General features: G+C 40.1%; 2 protein-coding genes and 1 long non-coding RNA gene across 8 annotated transcripts in view; 2 read left to right on the forward strand and 1 right to left on the reverse strand.

Annotated features, from left to right (window-relative positions):
• Window positions 1-31: 31 nt before the first annotated feature.
• On the reverse strand, window positions 32-8,984 carry ppm1kb (protein phosphatase, Mg2+/Mn2+ dependent 1Kb). 3 transcript variants are annotated; one of them, XM_085164229.1, is made up of 8 exons: window positions 8,834-8,984; window positions 7,123-7,208; window positions 5,583-6,105; window positions 5,373-5,473; window positions 3,350-3,515; window positions 3,073-3,217; window positions 2,024-2,158; window positions 32-1,926 (listed from the first exon to the last, which is right to left on the reverse strand). In XM_085164229.1, the coding sequence occupies exons 3-8, from the start codon at window positions 6,047-6,049 to the stop codon at window positions 1,795-1,797; spliced, it is 1,146 nt and encodes a 381-aa protein (XP_085020355.1). In that variant the 5' UTR covers window positions 6,050-6,105; window positions 7,123-7,208; window positions 8,834-8,984; the 3' UTR covers window positions 32-1,794. The 3 variants fall into 3 exon arrangements, with proteins under 3 accessions (XP_085020355.1, XP_085020353.1, XP_085020354.1); XM_085164227.1 differs by lacking the exon at window positions 7,123-7,208 and having other exon boundaries at window positions 8,834-8,983; XM_085164228.1 differs by lacking the exon at window positions 8,834-8,984 and having other exon boundaries at window positions 7,123-8,825.
• A 2,903-nt stretch (window positions 8,985-11,887) lies between these two features.
• Window positions 11,888-13,367, forward strand: LOC146517075 (uncharacterized). Its single transcript, XR_014874489.1, has 2 exons — window positions 11,888-12,005; window positions 12,671-13,367. It is a non-coding gene; the product is annotated as an uncharacterized LOC146517075 (long non-coding RNA).
• Window positions 13,368-15,122: 1,755 nt separating this feature from the next.
• Window positions 15,123-18,835, forward strand: part of herc3 (HECT and RLD domain containing E3 ubiquitin protein ligase 3) — a 39,486-nt gene continuing 35,773 nt past the window's right edge. For 2 of the 4 annotated variants that reach the window (XR_014874505.1, XM_085162344.1), the window contains exons 1-3: window positions 15,123-15,239; window positions 16,372-16,721; window positions 18,298-18,457. Coding sequence is in view for 2 of the 4 variants with exons in the window: in XM_085162344.1 (XP_085018470.1) it covers window positions 16,499-16,721; window positions 18,298-18,457 (383 nt within the window). In the remaining 2 variants the exon portion in view is untranslated. Of the gene's footprint in view, window positions 15,240-16,371; window positions 16,722-18,297; window positions 18,458-18,835 lie in introns of those variants that run through there. The other 2 variants (XM_085162345.1, XM_085162346.1) reach the window with 2 other exon arrangements.

Raw genomic sequence — 18,835 nt, forward strand, 5'->3', positions numbered from 1 at the left:
TAACAACACGTCCATGTTACAAAGAAAACGGTTTCTAAATGTATCGTTTTTTTTATTGAAAGTGTCACAAGCCGTTTAGACCAAGAGTACAGTACTGTGACAGTACAGTGTCGTTCAAACGGTCACATTTGGGTCCCAGGTGCAGATCCAACACCACAATGATTATATTTCAGAGGCAGTGCAACAAAGTACAGTAAAATACTGAACACAAGGTTAGAGAGACTAACTCTGACAGAAGGCTTGTTAACTATTTTGAAAATCATACACACAAGCGCCTTTATAATATCCAAAGTCCCGTTAGATACAAGAATAAGGGAGAGAAAATATATTTACATGAACATTTACAAGATGACAGTTTATACAACATTAAGAACTCACAGATAAAATAATGCTGATAAATATGACGTGCTGTATTTCTTTAGCCTTAACAAGGACAAAATAAAAGATCACACCACCAGTGAACAAAAACAGTTCAGCTCAACGGATTAAGTCTGAAAACACATCCACTCACATTAGGTCAGACAACACGACTTGAGCAGCTTAGTCACACCTATAGCCTGCAGAGACTGGTTACATTGTTTCAGTTTAAGCAAACATTCACATTGTCATACATGGCTCTTAGCTAAACAATTCTCTAGTGTTGCATTAGGTGTGCTTTGTTGTGTCTGACTGACACACAACGGTGGAAAACCAAAAATAACACCTTGTTACTCACACCACAGGTCCGTGTCTAAAGACCTGCATGTGTAGAATATTCTGATGTGCCAAACGTAGCTGAGATATGAAGACAGACCAGTTTTCCAGGTGTACTTATCACACAGATGATTATTTACAGAACCGAAACAGTATGTTTCAGTACCTCAAACACTTTTAAGTCCCCATTAAAGGACCTGTTGCAAATCAAGCAAGCCTGGCAAAGAAACATAAAATTTCATTTTTATTCCTACTTAAATACCAAGTTCAGTCACCAAAATGTTGTTCAGGCAGCTCTGTTCAAAACCTTTACATCTTTTAAGATTGTCCAAGTCTTCCAATAATTTCTGCGGCTCTTTAAGAATTTTTTTTCCCTTTAAATATAAAGGAAATTGTTAAAAATATAAAGGAAAGTGTTTGTTTGCAACTAAATGTACAAGAAAAAATCTTATAGGAAAGCTATATAATTTAGATATTTTAAATTTGCCATTAAGTTTTTAAGGCCCAGTCAGTGATTTTATCAGTGACACTAGTTCTTCAACCAAGGTGTGGGTTTCGCAACAGCTGATGACCAATCACTGTAGTTCAATTGCCCAACCCCGACTCCTTTTGTTGCACTTGCTCCCAAAATTAAAATGGAGAAATGGTCCAAACTTAAAACCTGTGCTCTTAAAACTGGTGGGATACATTTTCTTTAAAAATGTAGGTTAACAATAAAAATGTAGCAGTGAGTGAGATTGTGGTGTGATGAATGGTGTGAATGGCAGAAGAAGGTGAGGAATTAAATCTGTAGAGCAGGCTACAGATTTAGCAAACACACATTCCCGTCTGCTGCTCACACACTTTTAGCACCTATGAGGTCATTGGCTTGCTAGTAGATAAAACCTTGTATAAAGGGAGATTTACCCCCATGAATTCACTGCCTATTGTTCACAGAGGCAATAAACATCATGCAACTGTAATTAATGTTGTAGCCATTAGGTGTCATTATTTCAGCAAACCACACACTTTTTACAATGTTTCTTTACAGGAAGCCAAATGTATTGCACATGTTAACAAAGTCTTAAACAGACCTCGTCCTTTCATCCTATGTCCTGCAGCCTATGCCCAGCGTCCACTGGACACGAAGCTTCTGCTGAAAGAGAAACTCGTGTCTGAACTCTTGTGCTTTCCCCAGGCACCAAACGGCACCACGATGATTGTGCTGTTGTCCTCTGAACCATACTGAATAGCCTTAAAAAACAGAGCACCGCAATGTGAAGCACAACAAGGTTAGAGAAAGTCATCGGATGAATGATCAATTCAACCAAAAATTAATCTTCTGTTTTACCTGCTCAGATATTCTCTGTGCTGCCTCTTTGGGTTCGTGACACTGGTTGATGACATTGCAGATCTCCTGGCTGTTCATAATAAAGTTAACGCCATCTGTGGTCAGCGCCAGGAATGAGTCGTGGACATTGTGCAACTGAAAGGGAATAAATAAATAATACTTTAGAACAGACATTAAAAAGACAAATCTACTGAACTTTTACAAGAAGATGGTGAGACTGGCTTTACTGACTTCTTCAGCGAACAACAGATGTGAAAATGTGCTGTTGCAGAGATCTGCATTAAAACAGTCCATGGTTTTGCCCCAATACACCAGCAATGTGGATTTTAAATCAAACAATCGTGACGTACAAAATACAAACAAAATATTTTGCAGTCATTTTTATAAACAGTTCCCATTTTCAGTGCCTCAGAAATAATCGGACAAACATTTTAAATATAAGGATTGTTTTTAAACACCTGGGTGAAAATACTTTGCAGTCAGTGGCTAAGGTCTCACCTAATGCTTTCCTCCCTCAAGCTGCTCGGTTAGGGCTTTCCTGCAGCCACCTTCAGTTGTTGCTTGTTTGTGTCTCTCTGTGACTTCAGTTTGGTTTTTAGTAACTGCAGAAATGCTTTGTTTGGTTAAGATCATGTGACTGACTTGGCCATTGAATAATATCAAATTTCTTTCCCTCAAGAAGCTCTTAGGTTGTTTTTCCAGTTTGCTTTAGGTCATTATCATTTGCACTGTCAGATTATTTTTGCAGCATGTCCTGAATCTGAGCAGACGCTAACACCCTGCACACTTCAGAATTCATCCTGGTACTTCTGTCAGCAGTCACATTACCAATAACCCCAGTGCCTTGCTTCCATTGGCAGCCATGTGTGCCTATACACTAACACTTTTGTAAAAACCCTTAAAAGTTTGAAAGTCAGTTACATCTTTATTGTCTGATTTAAGACCCACTGTGGTGGTGCGCAGAGGAAAAATGACAAAAACAGCATCTTCTGAAGATAACATGTATCAAAAAAATATATTTCAGTGTCAAACTAAATTTACAAACCTACCGTTACTCTTTTGGTCTCAGGTTCAGCAATGACTCCCGTCTTCTTCAGGTCAAAGTCTCCAATGCTACGCGTCATTGCCAACCTGCCATTGACATTTGGCTGCCCCAGGCTATTCCAGGTGATAAACCCCCCACTCTTCTTTATCCTTTAAACAGGTGCAGATCGGTATATTAGTACATGTATGCTATGAAGGCAGGATTCTTTTCAGGGCACTTACAATTAATAAAAAAGAAAGAAAAAATGAAGTTTAAAACCTGCTTTTAAAAGCATCATGTACCTGTCTTTTTCATCCTTTCTCTCAGGGGTGTGGTCAACAGTGAGTTTAAGGGCCTTGCCCTTGCGGCACAACATGACACGACTGTCACCCACGCTGCCGACCACCAGCTCGATGCCGTCCCTCAGCAGGGCCACAGTGGCGGTGGTTCCTGCGTTCATCCCGGGTGCTACAGAGACATACGAGAAAATCTCAAGCTCCACAAAGCCACTGTCCAAAGTGTTAACAACAACATGGTGTATCTCACGCACTCGCAGTCACACACTACAACATGAACACATGGGTGGGAAGCCATGTAGTAGACTTAGAAAAAACTACAGATATTCACACAGTAAACAACAGAGGAGGCAGTCACACATGCAGGTTGAACTGTTGCAGAATAGAGCTGAGGTCCAGAGCAAATGTTACAGCAGGTACGTCTAAAGCTGAATCCAAAAAGATAATAAATAACAACAACATTTATCAGTGCCCGATACTGGGCCTAATACTCGTAAAGCAACACAGAAACAGAGAATGTCATAATAGTGAGTTCGGCATTTTATCTTTCCTCTTATGTTCACCATGGATGCCTCTAGGGTTGAGAAAATATAATAAGTCAGTCACAAGAAATATTATGTTCAACTGACTCAGTAAAGTAAACGACTTGCGTTTTAAATAAATAAGAAAAAATGTTTTATTTATGCCAAATGTTGAGAAATTACCCGAACAAAGAAGATTAACAAGTTTTACTGCCAAATATTTGACATTGGCAAACAATGTTCTGGTGGTAGATAAATAACAGTAAAATTTTATGCAGTTAAAAAGTTTATCCTTTCCTCTCCTCAGAATTAAATGAGCTGATAGAGACTTAACGTTCTTTAAAGCTTAATCTGAATATTAAACATGGACTGGATCTGTCGCTGACAACATAAATCTCACACAACTTTCAAACTGAAGCACTGTCTCACAAGAAGCGTTGCATACACTTGGTGAGAAGAGAAAAATCAAAAAGAGAGATAGAGATAGGTAGAGGCAGAGAGAAAGAGAGAGAGACGTGAGAGAGAGAGAGAGAAGTGAGAGAAAGATAGGGAACCTTCCAGTAGTCCAGGATTTAGGACCCGCTGGACTCTCCTTCAATATCTAGCCTCTCGTCATCCACACTGGTGCCAAGGGCTTCCAGCTCTTAGCTGGCTCCGCAGCTGCCGTAGATAACATGCACACACACATACAGGCATATTGGGACATTTCACAGAGCGAGGCCAAAGTGAGGCCATGTAACAAGTACACTAGCGTTCATATATCATTAAACTTAAGACATAAAAAAGGTGGTTGAGAAAATTCAAGCTAAGCTGATGAATTTTACAGAAATAGGGCAAACATGTAAATTAGATTTATTGAGGGAAATGTTTTGCATTCATTTTTTTGAGTTATACTCAAACATTCCTTAATAAAAATGCCTGCTTTAAACATAACACTTTGCAGACAGGGAAAAAGTAAACAGATTGGTGACAAATTAAAGGAAAACTCACTATTAACTAATTATGCAAAGTCTTTAAACCTCTACTGACAGATGTGATTCTGTCCAAATGATATTCTCTCACTAGGAGGTTCCTTGTGGCAGTGACGTTCTTAAATGGTCGAGATCTGATAACAGCAGTCAAGAATTCCTACAATTTCCTCATTAATCGACCCACTGGGGAAACCCTGTGTGGCGTCACGCATGTAAGGATAAAGCTGTTCCGTTTATCCAAATGTGTACTCTGATTTTTCCTTTAATTTGTTACCTTTCTGTTTCTGGCAATGTCGTGCTGGAAGCAAGAAAAACACTAACATATCTTCTACGCGTAGCTAATTTATTCATGAATTATTTAAGGAACTTTGGGGGAAAATGACAGACCTCTAACCAAAAGTGCTCAGTGGGGAAATCCAAAGCTTCAACGCCTAAGTAGGATAGGTAAATTATGTTTGAAGAGAGAAGAAACAAGTGTCATCACATAAAAACACAGTACACAGTACATCCAAGTACACGTAACGTGAAAGCACCTACCATTTGGAGAGAAGTGCAAATGCCTTGCTAGAGCTTTGTCTACTTCAAGGAAGGCTTTTGTTAAAACTAATTCCAGATTTTCCTCGTCTGCAATAAGGTTCCTTGAGGAAATCAGAAAGAAAAATCACTTACAGAGCTGTGACATCTGACATTCACATTATTCAGAAATGAATAAACTACTTGTGACAGCGACTCATACGAACTCCTTACGTGATATATTTTTCCATGTATTTTTCACAGAAGTCAGCTGCCTCCGATCCACCGTGCCCATCAAACACAGCAAAGTAGAGCACCCTGTCGGTCAGCTCGGAGACCCGGTAGCGGTCTTCATTGTCCTTGCGTTGACCAATGAGCGAGGCGCAGCCTACCTTGGATAGGCTAACTTTGGGAATGGGCTTGCCGTAACGAATGCTGGGGGGAAGCAGGATGGGCTCATCGATACGATTGTCCCAGATTCCAAATGAATCCCAGGTAGTGGGGCGGCCACTGCTGTCTGGATCAAAGCGTGTATTACTGTGCCGAGTTTCTGACGGGGTGTGGAACGGTTTGCGGAAAATGAACTGGAAGTGGCTGTCATGCTGGACTGGAAGGGGGACTACGCTCATCTGTACAAGACCGGCTCGACCCACATGAAGACCACTGCATCGTGCCAAGCGTGCAAGACAGGCTGCTGACATCACCCTGACAGCACGAACACCTCGGAAGCCACTGGATGGAGAGGCAGAACAGCGTACTGTTTGGACAAAGCAGGAAAATAAGAGAAATCCGTCATTTAGACTGGGAACACAGCATGACAAAAATCTTTTATTTGTTTAGGAGGAGCCTCCATTATGAGGACTAAAGGTCTCTTCAAACTAGAAATCATTAAACAAACACAAATCGGGTGGAAAGAAACTGAGATGACACAAATTCCTTCATATTTTTGAAACATTTGAAATGTAATCCATCTAGTAATAAGTGACAAATACCTACTAACTATTACTAGCATCTGATGCTAATCTTGATCATTTGCTTAAAAAAAAATTTTAAAAATCAAGTGGTTACTTTTAAATATACTTAATGGATGTTGCATTAAGACTATTAGATGAAGTCATCTCCTTCAACCCCAGTAAACTTCCTGACCTTCTCACTGGTCTTTTATTATTTGACAGAAAATAAAGACAGGCAGTAACTGGAGTCCAACAGGTCTTGTGTTCAAGACCCCATGTTCACACATTCACCACGTTCAAATAAAAATTTAGTCAACTAACAATAAGAATCATCCTCAATTCTAAATTCAAAGCGTTGCGCATTTACTTCTGTGAAGTTCCATTTAAGGATACCACAGGGATTCTGTGTTTGCCGACTAACTACTACTCAAAGTTTTACCCAGTTTTATTTAATTTTATTGCTGATCTTCCAAGAGCTGCTAAACAAATAGAACGTAACATAAAATGACATAAAATTATGTATAATACTGTGCAAAAGCCTTGAGTCATTCCACGTCTCTTTACATTTTGATTGAAGGTCTTTCAAAGTTTCTTTTGGACACTGGCTGCTTTTTCGTTCATTTTCAGTTCAGCCCTTATACTTGACCATTTAAGGGCATTTTTGTTGTTTTTTAAGTTACTTAACATCAACCCATGAATCATTCAAGTATTTACACAATGCGATTCAAGAGATGAGCCAGTGTTGTGTCTACACACAACAGACAACTTGGCAACTGGTTGTCTTTTTGTGTGTGCAATCTTTGCACACTATTCTTGCTCACCTTATGTAGTCCTGTGTTGATTGTCTGTTATATATAGCACCGTGATCTTGGAGGAACGTTGTCTTGCTTCACTGTGTACTGTACCACTGCACATGGTTGAAATGACAATAAAGCCACTTGATTTGACTTGAAATAACCAATTTTATCCTTTTTATCTTTAGGCACTTGGTTAGTAGCGGCCTGTCACATAAAGACATTTCTTTAGCTTAATCCACAAAAAACTCCAAAGATAAGTTTGACAGAAGTATTTTTGCACCAACAAAGTTTTCAAAAAGCTGTTGTTTGAAAACTCTGCATATGTGCTAAAATAGAAAACTGAACAAGTACACAGCAAAAAATATAAGTAGCCTAAAAATGAGCTTAAAAGTCATTAGTCATAGATTTGCCTCTCCGGATCCCGAACCCTAACATTATTGAAGCATTGTGGGATCACCTTCAAGGAAAATGGAATAAAAAGGCACCTAGCATCCAAAGAAGAGCTTCGAATGTCCTTCAAAAAGTCTGGAGAACTATTCCTGAAGACTGTTTAAAGAATAAAGGTAGTCATACCAAATATTGACTTTTAAGTTTGTTAGAATTATAAAAACTCTGTATTTACCCCAAATACTTGATTTCCAACTATTTCTTATTTTCCCAGGAAAACGTAAAGAAATGAGGGGTCGCTCAAAACATAAACAACACATAAGCATGTATTCTTAACAATGTGAACTAAATGTATCTTAATCTTAATGAACTTTTTTTTAAGTTCATTAAGATTATACAGATTCCTAGCATACTAAAGAATGAAGGGGCATAAAATGATTGAAGGTTATAGCTCAACACTAGCGGAGATAAAGGTCATTATAAAATTTAACAAACTTTACAATTTACTCTTTGCCACCAACAAACCATAGTCTTGCCTGTTACTTGGCATTTACGGAATCCGTGTCTGGCTATTGAAGGTTTATCGAGTTGAACAGTGGTTAAAAGGACATTTAAAAAAACAAACAAACCTTCCTTTCAGTAACAAGAGCACATGTGTTGTGCCTGAACAACATGAACAGCCTTTTTCGAACATCTACTATAGCAACCTCAATTCACATTATTGTACCCTTAAAGTTTAACCTATAAGAGCCCCGACTCATTTTTACTGTTAGTAAAAACTATAGGAGAGTGTTAAAGCCTTAACAGGAACTTTCCTCACTGTGTACAGTGCTTCTTATGGGTTAATAAGCAACATTTACTCGGACAGCATTAATGAATGACCTTTATTGTATTTGGTTTAATTAGTGAATAAACACTGATTAGGGAGAAATTCCGACTTGCTATATCGTCCATATGTTGTAAATCATCTCAGGGTAAACCGTGTATTCATGTGTGTCAACATGTCTGTGAAGGTTCTCAGAATGTGCGTCAAAGCTAAAGAATGATGCAATAGCCATTAAGCTAACTGCTCCAGTATCGATCCCAATATCATAAATGTGTGAGGCACTTAGAAGTGTTATCCTAAGAGATTCTGAATAAGAAGCCGTCCTTAATAAAATGCAGTTTCAATACACTTACGAAAAGAAGCAGTATATGAACGGTAACGTCATCCATTTTTCATATTAGCATTAACTAGCTAGCTGCAAACGACAGCTCTGTAGCACACAAGCTAGATAGCATCAGGTAAAAGTTACCATTTCTTCTAACATTACCGAGATTTCAGCTACATGTTGACTAAAAACCATACCTCGAGAGTTTCAGATGTATTCGTCAGCTTTAAAGAGCCTTTGCTTGCTTCTTGTGGAGTGATAACAAATTGAATGAAAACGGCCGCCCCCTCGTCTCGCCTTGTTATCAAACAGCAAGGCCTATGATGTGACCGCACCAATCAAAATCTTGTAAGAGTATCCGCCCACATTGACGCCCCGTCTACAGCGCATACGATTAGCCGAAAAAAGTCTTAATGGCAGCTATGGGTACCAATAATAAAGCTGCACCTCTAAGCGCCAACTGTCGTGAAACACCGAAAGGGCAATGTAGGAATAGAAAATACAATTTGTGACACAATGTCCCCATCCAAGCATTTATTTTGTTCACTAAGCTTCTGGTTTCTTTATGGCCAGGGCACTAATTTAGACCCGGAGCCTCCAGTAGGTAATTTGAGGCCTGGGTGTTTACCTCAGTCCAACCTTTGCCTGCTGGAATCTGGGTGGTTTCTGGTTGGAGAACGAAAGCCAGTCACTGTGTCAAACTCTTTCCATACCTGGGGGTAAAAGTGGAAGATAAGTCGTTAACTAGGATGAGCTGGATAAAAAAATATATATCAAACCTCAAAGTTTGACATATGTCAAAGTTCTGATATGTGCATAACGCTGTTATTAGATACATTTAGTGAAATAAACAAAATGTTTTCCTGCAATGAAAAAGTAGAAATAAATACATAAAACTGCACAAAATGTATACACAAGTACTCAGACAGTACATCAGAATTAGAATCAGAATACTTTATTGATCCCTAGGGGAAATTATCTTTTGTTACAGTGCTCCATTATAAACAAACAGTAAAAAAGACAGACAATACACAACTAAGAATAGCACCATATATACATGCATATATATACATAAAGTCACTCATTAATAAATAGCTGAAAAGGGAAGAACATGTCCAAAAAGGGTGTAGCTATTGCAGTATACAATGTGTTAAGTGGATGAGTTGTACAGAGAGATGGCCACAGGCAGGAATGATTTCCTGTGTCGTTCAGTGGTGCTTTTCGGTACTCTCAGTCTCTCACTGAACGTGCTACTGTGACTGACCAGCATGTCATGGAGTGGGTGGAAGGTGTTATCCAACATTGTCTTTATCTTGGACAACATCTGCCTCTCCGACACCACCTTGAGGGTGTCCAGCTCCATCCCCACAACATTACTGGCCTTACGGATCAGTTTATCGAGTCTGTTGGCATCTGCGACCCTCAGCCTGCTCCCCCAGCATGCAACAGCATAGAGGATCGCACTGGCCACAACAGACTCATAGAAAATCCTGAGCATTTTCTGGCAGATTTTGAAGGACCTCAGTCGCCTCAAAAAATAGAGCCGACTCTGGCCCTTCCTGTAAAGTGCTGTTTTTAGCCCAGTCCAGTTTATTGTCAATGTATACTCCAAGGTATTTATAGTAATCCACAATGTCCACATTGACCCCCTGGATTGAAACAGGAGTCAAATGTTTCCTGGTCTTCCTGAAGTCCACTATAAATTCCTTGGTCTTTGCCACGTTGAGCTGCAGATGATTTTGCTCACACCACATGACAAAATCTGTCTCATCATCCCTGCTGATGCATCCAACCACCGCAGAGTCATCAGAAAACTTCTGAAGATGGCAGGTCTCTGTGCGGTGGCTGAAGTCTGTGGTGTAGAGGGTGAAGAGGAAGGGGGAGAGGACAGTCCCTTGTGGTGCCCCTGTGTTGCTGATTACCTTGTCAGACACACACTGTGGGAGACGTACATATTGTGGTCTTCCTGTCAGGTAATCAACAATCCAGGACACCAGAGAAGCATCCACCTGCATCGCTGTTAATTTATCACCCAGGAGGGTCGGCCTGATGGTGTTGAAAGCACTGGAAAAGTCAAAAAACATGACCCTCACGGTGCTCGCCGGCTAGTCCAGAGATAGATAATGGCGTCCTCTGTTCCAAAACAAGGCTGATAAGCAAATTGAAGGGGATCCAGATGTGGTCTGACAATGGGTTGCAGCTGGTCCAGGATGAGCCTTTCCAGGGTCTTCATGATGTGGGAGGTCAGTGCCACGAGTCTGTAATCCTGGGGGCCACTGGGGCGTGGCGTCTTTGGTACAGGGACGAGGCATGATATCTTCCACAGCACTGGGACCCTCTGCAGACTCAGACTCAGCATAAACAGTTTATGAAAGACTCCACACAGCTGGGGGGCACAGGCCTTGAGGACACGGGGACTCACTCCGTCTGGTCCAGCAGACTTGCCTGAGTGGAGTCTCCTCATTTGCATCTCAACCTGGTATTGAGTGAAGGTGATGGGTGTGTGTGTGTGTGTGTGTGTGTGTGTGTGGGGGGGGGGGTGACAGGACTCTCACACAGGAGGCAACAGTGCCATGTGAAAAGAGAGGCTGGCACAGTGGTGTGGCTGTGGATTCCAGGCTGACTACAGGTGAGGTTGTGAACTGTAATTAACAAAATGAAAAACTAGCTTATAATTATATGTTGATTAATAAAACACAACAGAAAATTAAAATGAGCGGAAACAAGCTTGAATACTATTTAAAATGAAAATACATTAATTGTTTTCACTTTTAGTCTATGTCTGTTTGGTCCCACATGCCTATATAGCAGTCTTCTTAACCTACAGACTGCAGGTCAAGAAGTTATGATCTGCAGTCTGACCCAGATAGACTGCAGGTCATAACTTCTTACCTGAAGTTCAGTTCACCTGACGCTCGGACCGGCGGCCACCTCGGGTCTCTCCTCGTCCTGCCTACGATCTCCCTCATCCACCTGCTGGCCTCCACCACTTGTTAATTTTACTGAATCTGTGGAAGGTCCGCGATGCCACCACCAAACAACTGAGTTATTTTTACATCTGGCCAATCCAACACCTTTCATTGTTTATACCATTACAAAAAAAAGGCTGTATCCCAATTCAGGGTCTGCAGCCCTAAAGGCTGCATTTTAAGGCTGATTACGTCACAGTGGCGCGCCGAAGGTTGTCCTAATTCAAAGACTGCTCGAAATGCGGCCCTCAAATGCGTCCTTCATTTCCCTTAATTTTAAGGCTGTGGCAGTGTAGACTTTGTGGCCCAACATATCCCACAATTCATAGCGTGGCAGTCGGTGTGGATAATTTTGCCGCAGACGGCAGAAGCGGAGCAGCCGAAGAGTAAACTGTGAAAAGTAAGTACTGAATATTATGTCACTTATTTATGTGCAAATGTTTAATAATGAGGAACATTAAAACATTACTGTTGGCCACATGTTGTCGGCAAACTTATTTGCCATTAGCGATGTTTGTACGTTCAGCTTTTACTTGCTTTTAAAGCCTTTAAAATATAGTAATACAATAGTCGACCTTAATCTTACAGAGAATGTGATGATTTTGTGGATAATTAAAGTCAGTCATATATCCGCAAACACAACAAGCTGAAAGTCAGTGAATGCTGCTCGGTTTGCAGTCCTGAATATCACAGCACAAGCAGGATTCACTGCACTGTTAATGTTAGCTATGTTATATTGCTGCCTCTGTTCGGTGGTGTCGAGCCAAACGGACTTTAACGTGTGTTTGAACGAGCTGACGGTTCACTTGTTAAGCTGAAAGAAAGATGCTTTAATCACAGCAGTCACACATGTGTCCACTGTACCATCTGGGAACTCTTCTTGTTTAGCACTCGTAGTAACACAAACACTAAATCCTCCTTCTCTTGTGCCGTTTTATAGCAGTGTCTACACCTGAGACTGTCACCTGTCTATCTGTCCTGCATTCTCTCTCTTTTTCTTTCTCTCTGATTGTGGAAGAAAATGAACATGTATTTATAAGTTACACTTGTGTTTGAATCCCGCAGCTTATCACACATTTGATTTCCATGTGTGACAACTGCAAGTGTCCAGAGTGAGGACAGACTGAGGGACCCACTGCTGCACATCATCTGTGAGGCTTTGCACCCCTGATGATCCACCAAACTCAGCAGTGTGTGAGGAAGAGGAGGAGGAAGAGCCAGCAGCAGCTGACAGATGGAGAGAATAGACAGACTGTTCCCTGTTTGTGAAGGACTGCTAGAAAAGTTTAACATAACTAATTGTCTGTCCTGAATCAGTCTTATTAGGTAATGTTCAAATAATTTGATCATTCCAGTGTTTTCAGTGTGGGAGAAAGTACTCAGGGCCTTCAAGTTACACACTATGAAAGGCAGCAACAAGTTTAATGTTCAGAAACCTAAAGTATGTATCAGCAGCAGAATGGAGCTAAAAATAAATGTTTGTTTCAGTTCTATGAAGCTTTGAGTATTTTGGATCAGTAGCACTGCTGTGTTTGTTGCATCATATTGCTGTAATTGTTTATATGCTTTATATATTCTGAGGTAAGTTGATCTATAGTGTTACATCATATTCTATAAGGATGTTATGTGTTTGTAGACTTTCTGCCCAGTTTGACCCATTTAGCAGAAGTCAGCCTGTTTAAGGCTCTGATATCTATTCTGTATGACTTAAAGCAGTTATGACATGGTCTGATTTTCTCACCCAATAAAGGAATATTTAATATATCAGTCTACTCTTTATGTTATCAGACACAGTTATCACAACTCGTACATTTGCTTTTTACACATATATGTAAGCATTGAGCCAAATTTAGTAATGCCAACATACTGAAGGAACAACATTTGTCTCTTATATATAATACATCTATATATACACTGTCAAAGATACTTGAGTGTCTTTGAGTGAAGATTTAAGGTGATGGGACATATAAAAAACTGCAACTTGAATCTTTACTGAAGCTCAGTATTTGACACAGAGTTCACTCACATGTGCTGTACCAGTGTACCTGCACATGTGATGTGACAAAAGAAGTGATTTGATTTGAGAGTTCAAACTCACTGCTGTAATAACTTATAATGATTAATATAATAACTATAATATTGGCCATCTCATATTTACACTGACTTTAGTCTCATGAACAACATTAACTATTTGTTATTTACTAGCTAATCTTAAATGACTGTTCAGTACAGAAATGAAGCCCAACAATCATGTTTTACAGTCCCGTGGTCTCAGCCTCTGATACTTATTAAATCACACAAAGCTCATGTAGAAACAAACAAACAAATGAACAAAATATGTTCTCCTTCATTTCTGTCAACCACACGTTTCCAGCTATCATGGTTGCTAGGCAACCTGGGCAGCGCGACGGAGGCTAGACCGTCCCATTTCACAAGCCTCACACTTCCGGCCTCAGCGGTCTTTGAGTACGCGGCCCTTGAGGACCGTTGAGGCTGCGTACTTTAAGGCTGCAGACCCTGAATTGGGATACAGCCAATGTAGTATCTACTGGTGTTATCTTAGTCTAATATTAAAATTTGTTTGATCATGTGAAACACTGAAGTGTGAAAAATATAGAATAAATAAATAAATGAATAAATAAAATGAGAAAGGGAGGAAATGCTTTTTCAAGAAATGTATGAACAAGTCAAAAAGTGAAGTTGGCCCCCCCACCTTCTTCAAATCCAACAAAAGTGGTATCAAACGTTTGTGCTGCAAAAAGTTTCGTTTGTGCTGCTATCATTTTAAAAATATTAATAAAATAATGTCTCGATGCGTGCTTAATCATCCAGGTAAGTAAATCCCAAAAGGTTGATTCTGTTCATCTGGACATTTTCAGTGGGAGAAACATTTCGCCACTCATCCAAGTGACTTCTTCAGTCTCAGCTGACTGCTGACTTTTTGACCTTTACATTTTCATTAATATCTTTAAAACAGAAGCAACACAAACAACAATTTTAGTAGCACAAACCAGCACAAACGTAGCACAGTTGATTGACACCAGTTTTGTTTGATTTACTTAATGTGTATGTGTGTGTGTGTGTGTGTGTGTGTGGGGGGGGGGGGCTGGTTGACCTCTGATGACCTCTAGAAATTTTTATTAATATCTTTAAAATGATAGCAGCACAAACGAAAATTTTTGCAGCACAAACCAGCACAAACGTAGCACAAACGTTTGATACCACTTTTGTTGGATTTGAAGAAGGTGGGGCGGGGGGGGGGCAACTTCACTCACATTAAAAAACATCACAGGACCTCCCAATACCTAACACAAACGTGAAACATAACACTTAAAAGACTTAGGTTGACGGGATGCTGACATGATTCAGATATTAAAATTAAGAGCTTGATATTGATATTGGGAAAATAAAATAGCCACACCAATAGATTTAATGTTCACGGACTTTGTTGTTACGCTAGTAGGCATTCACCAATTCGGACACAGCCATTGGTAGAGCCCCTTGCTCGGCGGACCAATCACATTGTCTCCTGCCCATAACGTCTAGTGACGTAAGCAGCTGTGGCACTTCCTCGTTTGTTTTCTGGGCTGATGAACCGAAACCAGTCGCCCAAATTCAGAATGCATCTGTCAAGGTAAACACACTGTTTTAATTTTGCACCACCCAGCTGTAAAACAGCGCCGCTGTGCTTAGGTTGTGTTCATCGGCTAACCAGCGGGTCTCTGTTTTTTAGCTATAAGACTGACAGCCAGCGCTGTTTTAGCCTGCGAACGTTAGTTAGCTATTAACTATAACGGCTTGCGTGGTTTGTCAGGCTCGCTAACAAACTTACTCAGGTAATGTCAGAGGGGACATTTAGCCACTGCTGCAGGATGTGTTTGTAGTGTACACACAGCACGGGTCAGGAAGCTAACCTGACTTAACGTGCTGGTCCTCACAAACGATAAAGCAGCCGCTGACACTTAAAATACAGCTAAATATACAGCTAAGCGTATCTTACATCGAGCTACCAGTGTTTAGATAATAATAATAATAGCCCACTGGTAATACACGGGAGCAACTCACAGCCAAGACTGGTGTGCTATAGCATGCTAAACAAAGCTATAATGTATAGCTAATATTTATTTAATGTTTACTAACTGCGATAAGGATGGTCACCCTGGGCTTTTGGTCCATTCCCTATATTTTCCTCCACCCTCCCAGGTAAATTAGTGCTTTGTAATACATGTGCCCGCATCCTCTCATCACAGCTGTTTTTTCACCTTTTTCAGAGGTGATTCAGTTTAGTTTTTGCAGGGTTGTAATATAGGTTATACTTGTAATGATATAACTCATAGTATTAATAAAAATATTTATATGGCGTTTATCCCAGTTACGATTTACACCTTAAACAGTGAAAATGTATAATATTTAAAAGTCACGTTTTTGGGACATTGTGAGGTAAAGCATACTCTCTATTGGCCCGTTTCTCTTTTGTGTATTTTCCGGCTTACTCAGTTGGTAACATTATTGTGCTAGAAGAGGCTGGACATTAAGGCGGGACTGCTTGGAGCTGCTTAAGCCAGGATTACACTGACAGGGTTTATTTAAATACACTGCCTGTTCCTCTGTCATCATGCTTACATCACTGTCACACACACCCACAGCAACCTCCGAGCCCGTCCTTGTTCCCTAATTGAAAAACTGTCAAGAGTTCACATATGGAGCAAAGTAATCAGCTCCTTATGAAGAAATATGCATAATCACGCTGTTTCTTTTGCTTCTAGGGTTGGAATTTACATGAAGAGGCGAAAGCGGGCCTGCTCTCGAGCTTGATCATTATAGTCTTCCTCCATCTGGCTGTCAGCTCTTTGCCTCTTCACATCGGTGCTCATTTCCTCTCCCTTCACCAACATGCTGTGCTGGGGGAATGCCAAGGATGGGCAGTTGGGTATTGGTGTGGAGAAGAACCCTGTGTTTGAGCCGAGGAACTGTCATGTGTTTAGTGGCAGGGGATTGAAAGAGGTCGCCTGTGGAGGACAACACTCTGTGTTTCTTATGTATGATGGCAGTGTGTACACATGTGGCTCTAACAGCTGGGGACAGCTGGGTCATGACAAAGCAGGGACTTCCCCAGGTAAGCTCTAAATTGGAAACACCAGATTGGACCACCCTGGTGAACAACATAGCAAGTATGTTTGAGCATGTGCCTGAATTTGGCCTGATTTGGCATGATTTGTCTTTGTCTGTGTTTGGCTGCACAAGCAGGGGGTGAATTGATGGTCTAATAAAAAAGTCAAATTGTATTCTGTTCTTCAACTATAGTGGAGTTATGTATTAAAAACCTAGCTTTTTATTTTGCATCTTTTACATTTAAATAAAAGTGCTAATCAATTAAAGTAGTTATACAAATGGGCATGGGCTGATGGTGAAATTCTGGGCTGTTAGTGATGTTTGGCTGACTTAGTTGCACATAACCAAGGTTAACACTTATCTATGATGAGCGATTAGGCACACAAGCAAGAATGGTCTGCACATAGTTGTTTGAGTTAAAGAGTCTATTTTATGTTTTGCCTCAAATAATAGAAAGTTTTATATAAAGTTTTTTTTCTCTCAGCCATTTGATAAATAATAATTCATTTTAAACTGGAATAAATTAAACTCCACTTTCAAAAAACTTAAAGAAATCACAGACCTGGTTATTTTCCTTTGGTATAAGCCAAAAGCTCTTTAGTGGACACCAATAATATTTTATATGGGAGAAGAAAAATACCCTGATGCTTTGTTACAAAGACTGAGCATGCAGTGAAATGTCTTTTGCAAGTATTAGCAGCTTCAGTGGCTGTTGTGTTTTTATCTGATGTGGAAGCAGGATGACTGAGGATTTATAAAGCACAGACACTCATGTAACAGCAGCATGACTGTATGCTGGAATTGGGCATCATTAGGTGAGTTTGACATGAAACAGAAAGGATTCCTGTTCCCGCATTTTGGGCATTTTTCCTAAAATGCTAGTGACTGCAGACATGATGGGTCTGTGTTGGTATTATGTGGGTGGAAATGTGTTCTACATGTTCTTTGTTTTGGCATGTGGGTGAACTTGTAACAGCCCTGAACAAATACAAGAATTGCTGGACCTTAAAAAACATACACAGATTTGTTTGAAGTATGTCCATCCACATCTTTAGTTAGATACACTGCATAAATTCTGAGATGTTATCTCACAGGTTGTGTAACAAGCTGGGCCAACTTGGCATAATTATATTTTTGTTATAAGGCCTTTATCATTTTATGTTTATGTTATTGAATCTTTTTAACAAGCTTAAAAAATGTTGACTGTTGATTAAATGCTATAGTCTTACCTCACTGGAAACCACATTATCAACTATTTTGTGTTTTCAATTTGTCTAAAGCAGCTAACCCTTAATTGGTCCTTAGCAGAATACCACCCACACCAACTGCAAAGTCTCGCCCACACATCCTTTTTGCACGTGCTTCAACACAGTATTTCTCAGTGCAGTTAATAATATACTATTTTCAAAAGAAATGTGTATATTATGTTTCTTGGATCTGTTGTATTATTGTGTACAATAAATACTTATATAATAAATAGCATGTAGTTTAAAATATTTAGACTTATAACTGAAAAACAAATGGGTAAAGAGTAAAAGTAATGAAAAGACCTCTACTGTAGACCTGTCATCTCTTCACAGAGGTTGTTGGGGCTCTGGATACCCAAAAGATTGCGATGGTGTCATGCGGTCGGGGCCATTCGATGGCAGTGAATGAACAGGGTCAACTGTTTGCCTGGGGAGCTGGTGATGGGGGACAGCTGGGACTGGGGACCACAGAGACGACTGTTCGAATTCCCAGGTGCCCGTGTAGTTTATAGGAAGAAGGGTTTAGCCTGGCCACACAGAATTACACATGCCAGTAGGAAAACTTACAGTACTTACCAGCAGCCTAGCACCTACTTGTACAGTGTACATCTGGCCACTGCCACAGCTAAGTGTGTCCATAGAGCGTGCAGACGTAGACAGGTTTATCAGAGCCTATTTGAAAACTGTTAGTCATAGACTTCCTGTAAGTCTTTCACATGCAAATACTGGGAAAATGGGATTTTACTGTAATAAGTGGTTTGCAAAAACATTTTCTAGAATAAGCAATTAGTGCCCTGACAAACAATTTTATTTTTAATAGACAATTTACTGAAAGTTAATGAGGGGAAGAAAGCAGACAAAAGAGACTAAG

This window comes from Neolamprologus multifasciatus, chromosome 6 (genome assembly GCF_963576455.1).
Source record: "Neolamprologus multifasciatus chromosome 6, fNeoMul1.2, whole genome shotgun sequence".
Classification (NCBI taxonomy): Eukaryota; Metazoa; Chordata; class Actinopteri; order Cichliformes; family Cichlidae; genus Neolamprologus; species Neolamprologus multifasciatus.

Excerpts from the sequence above, each read along its gene's own strand:
- ppm1kb (XM_085164229.1), bottom strand. The coding sequence starts at position 6,049 with ATGTCAGCAGCCTGTCTTGCACGCTTGGCACGATGCAGTGGTCTTCAT. Across the intron at positions 2,159-3,072 it reads CTGAGACCAAAAGAGTAACG|TTGCACAATGTCCACGACTC; the intron begins GTAGGTTTGTAA and ends ATTCCCTTTCAG. Across the intron at positions 1,927-2,023 it reads CACAGAGAATATCTGAGCAG|GCTATTCAGTATGGTTCAGA; the intron begins GTAAAACAGAAG and ends CTGTTTTTTAAG.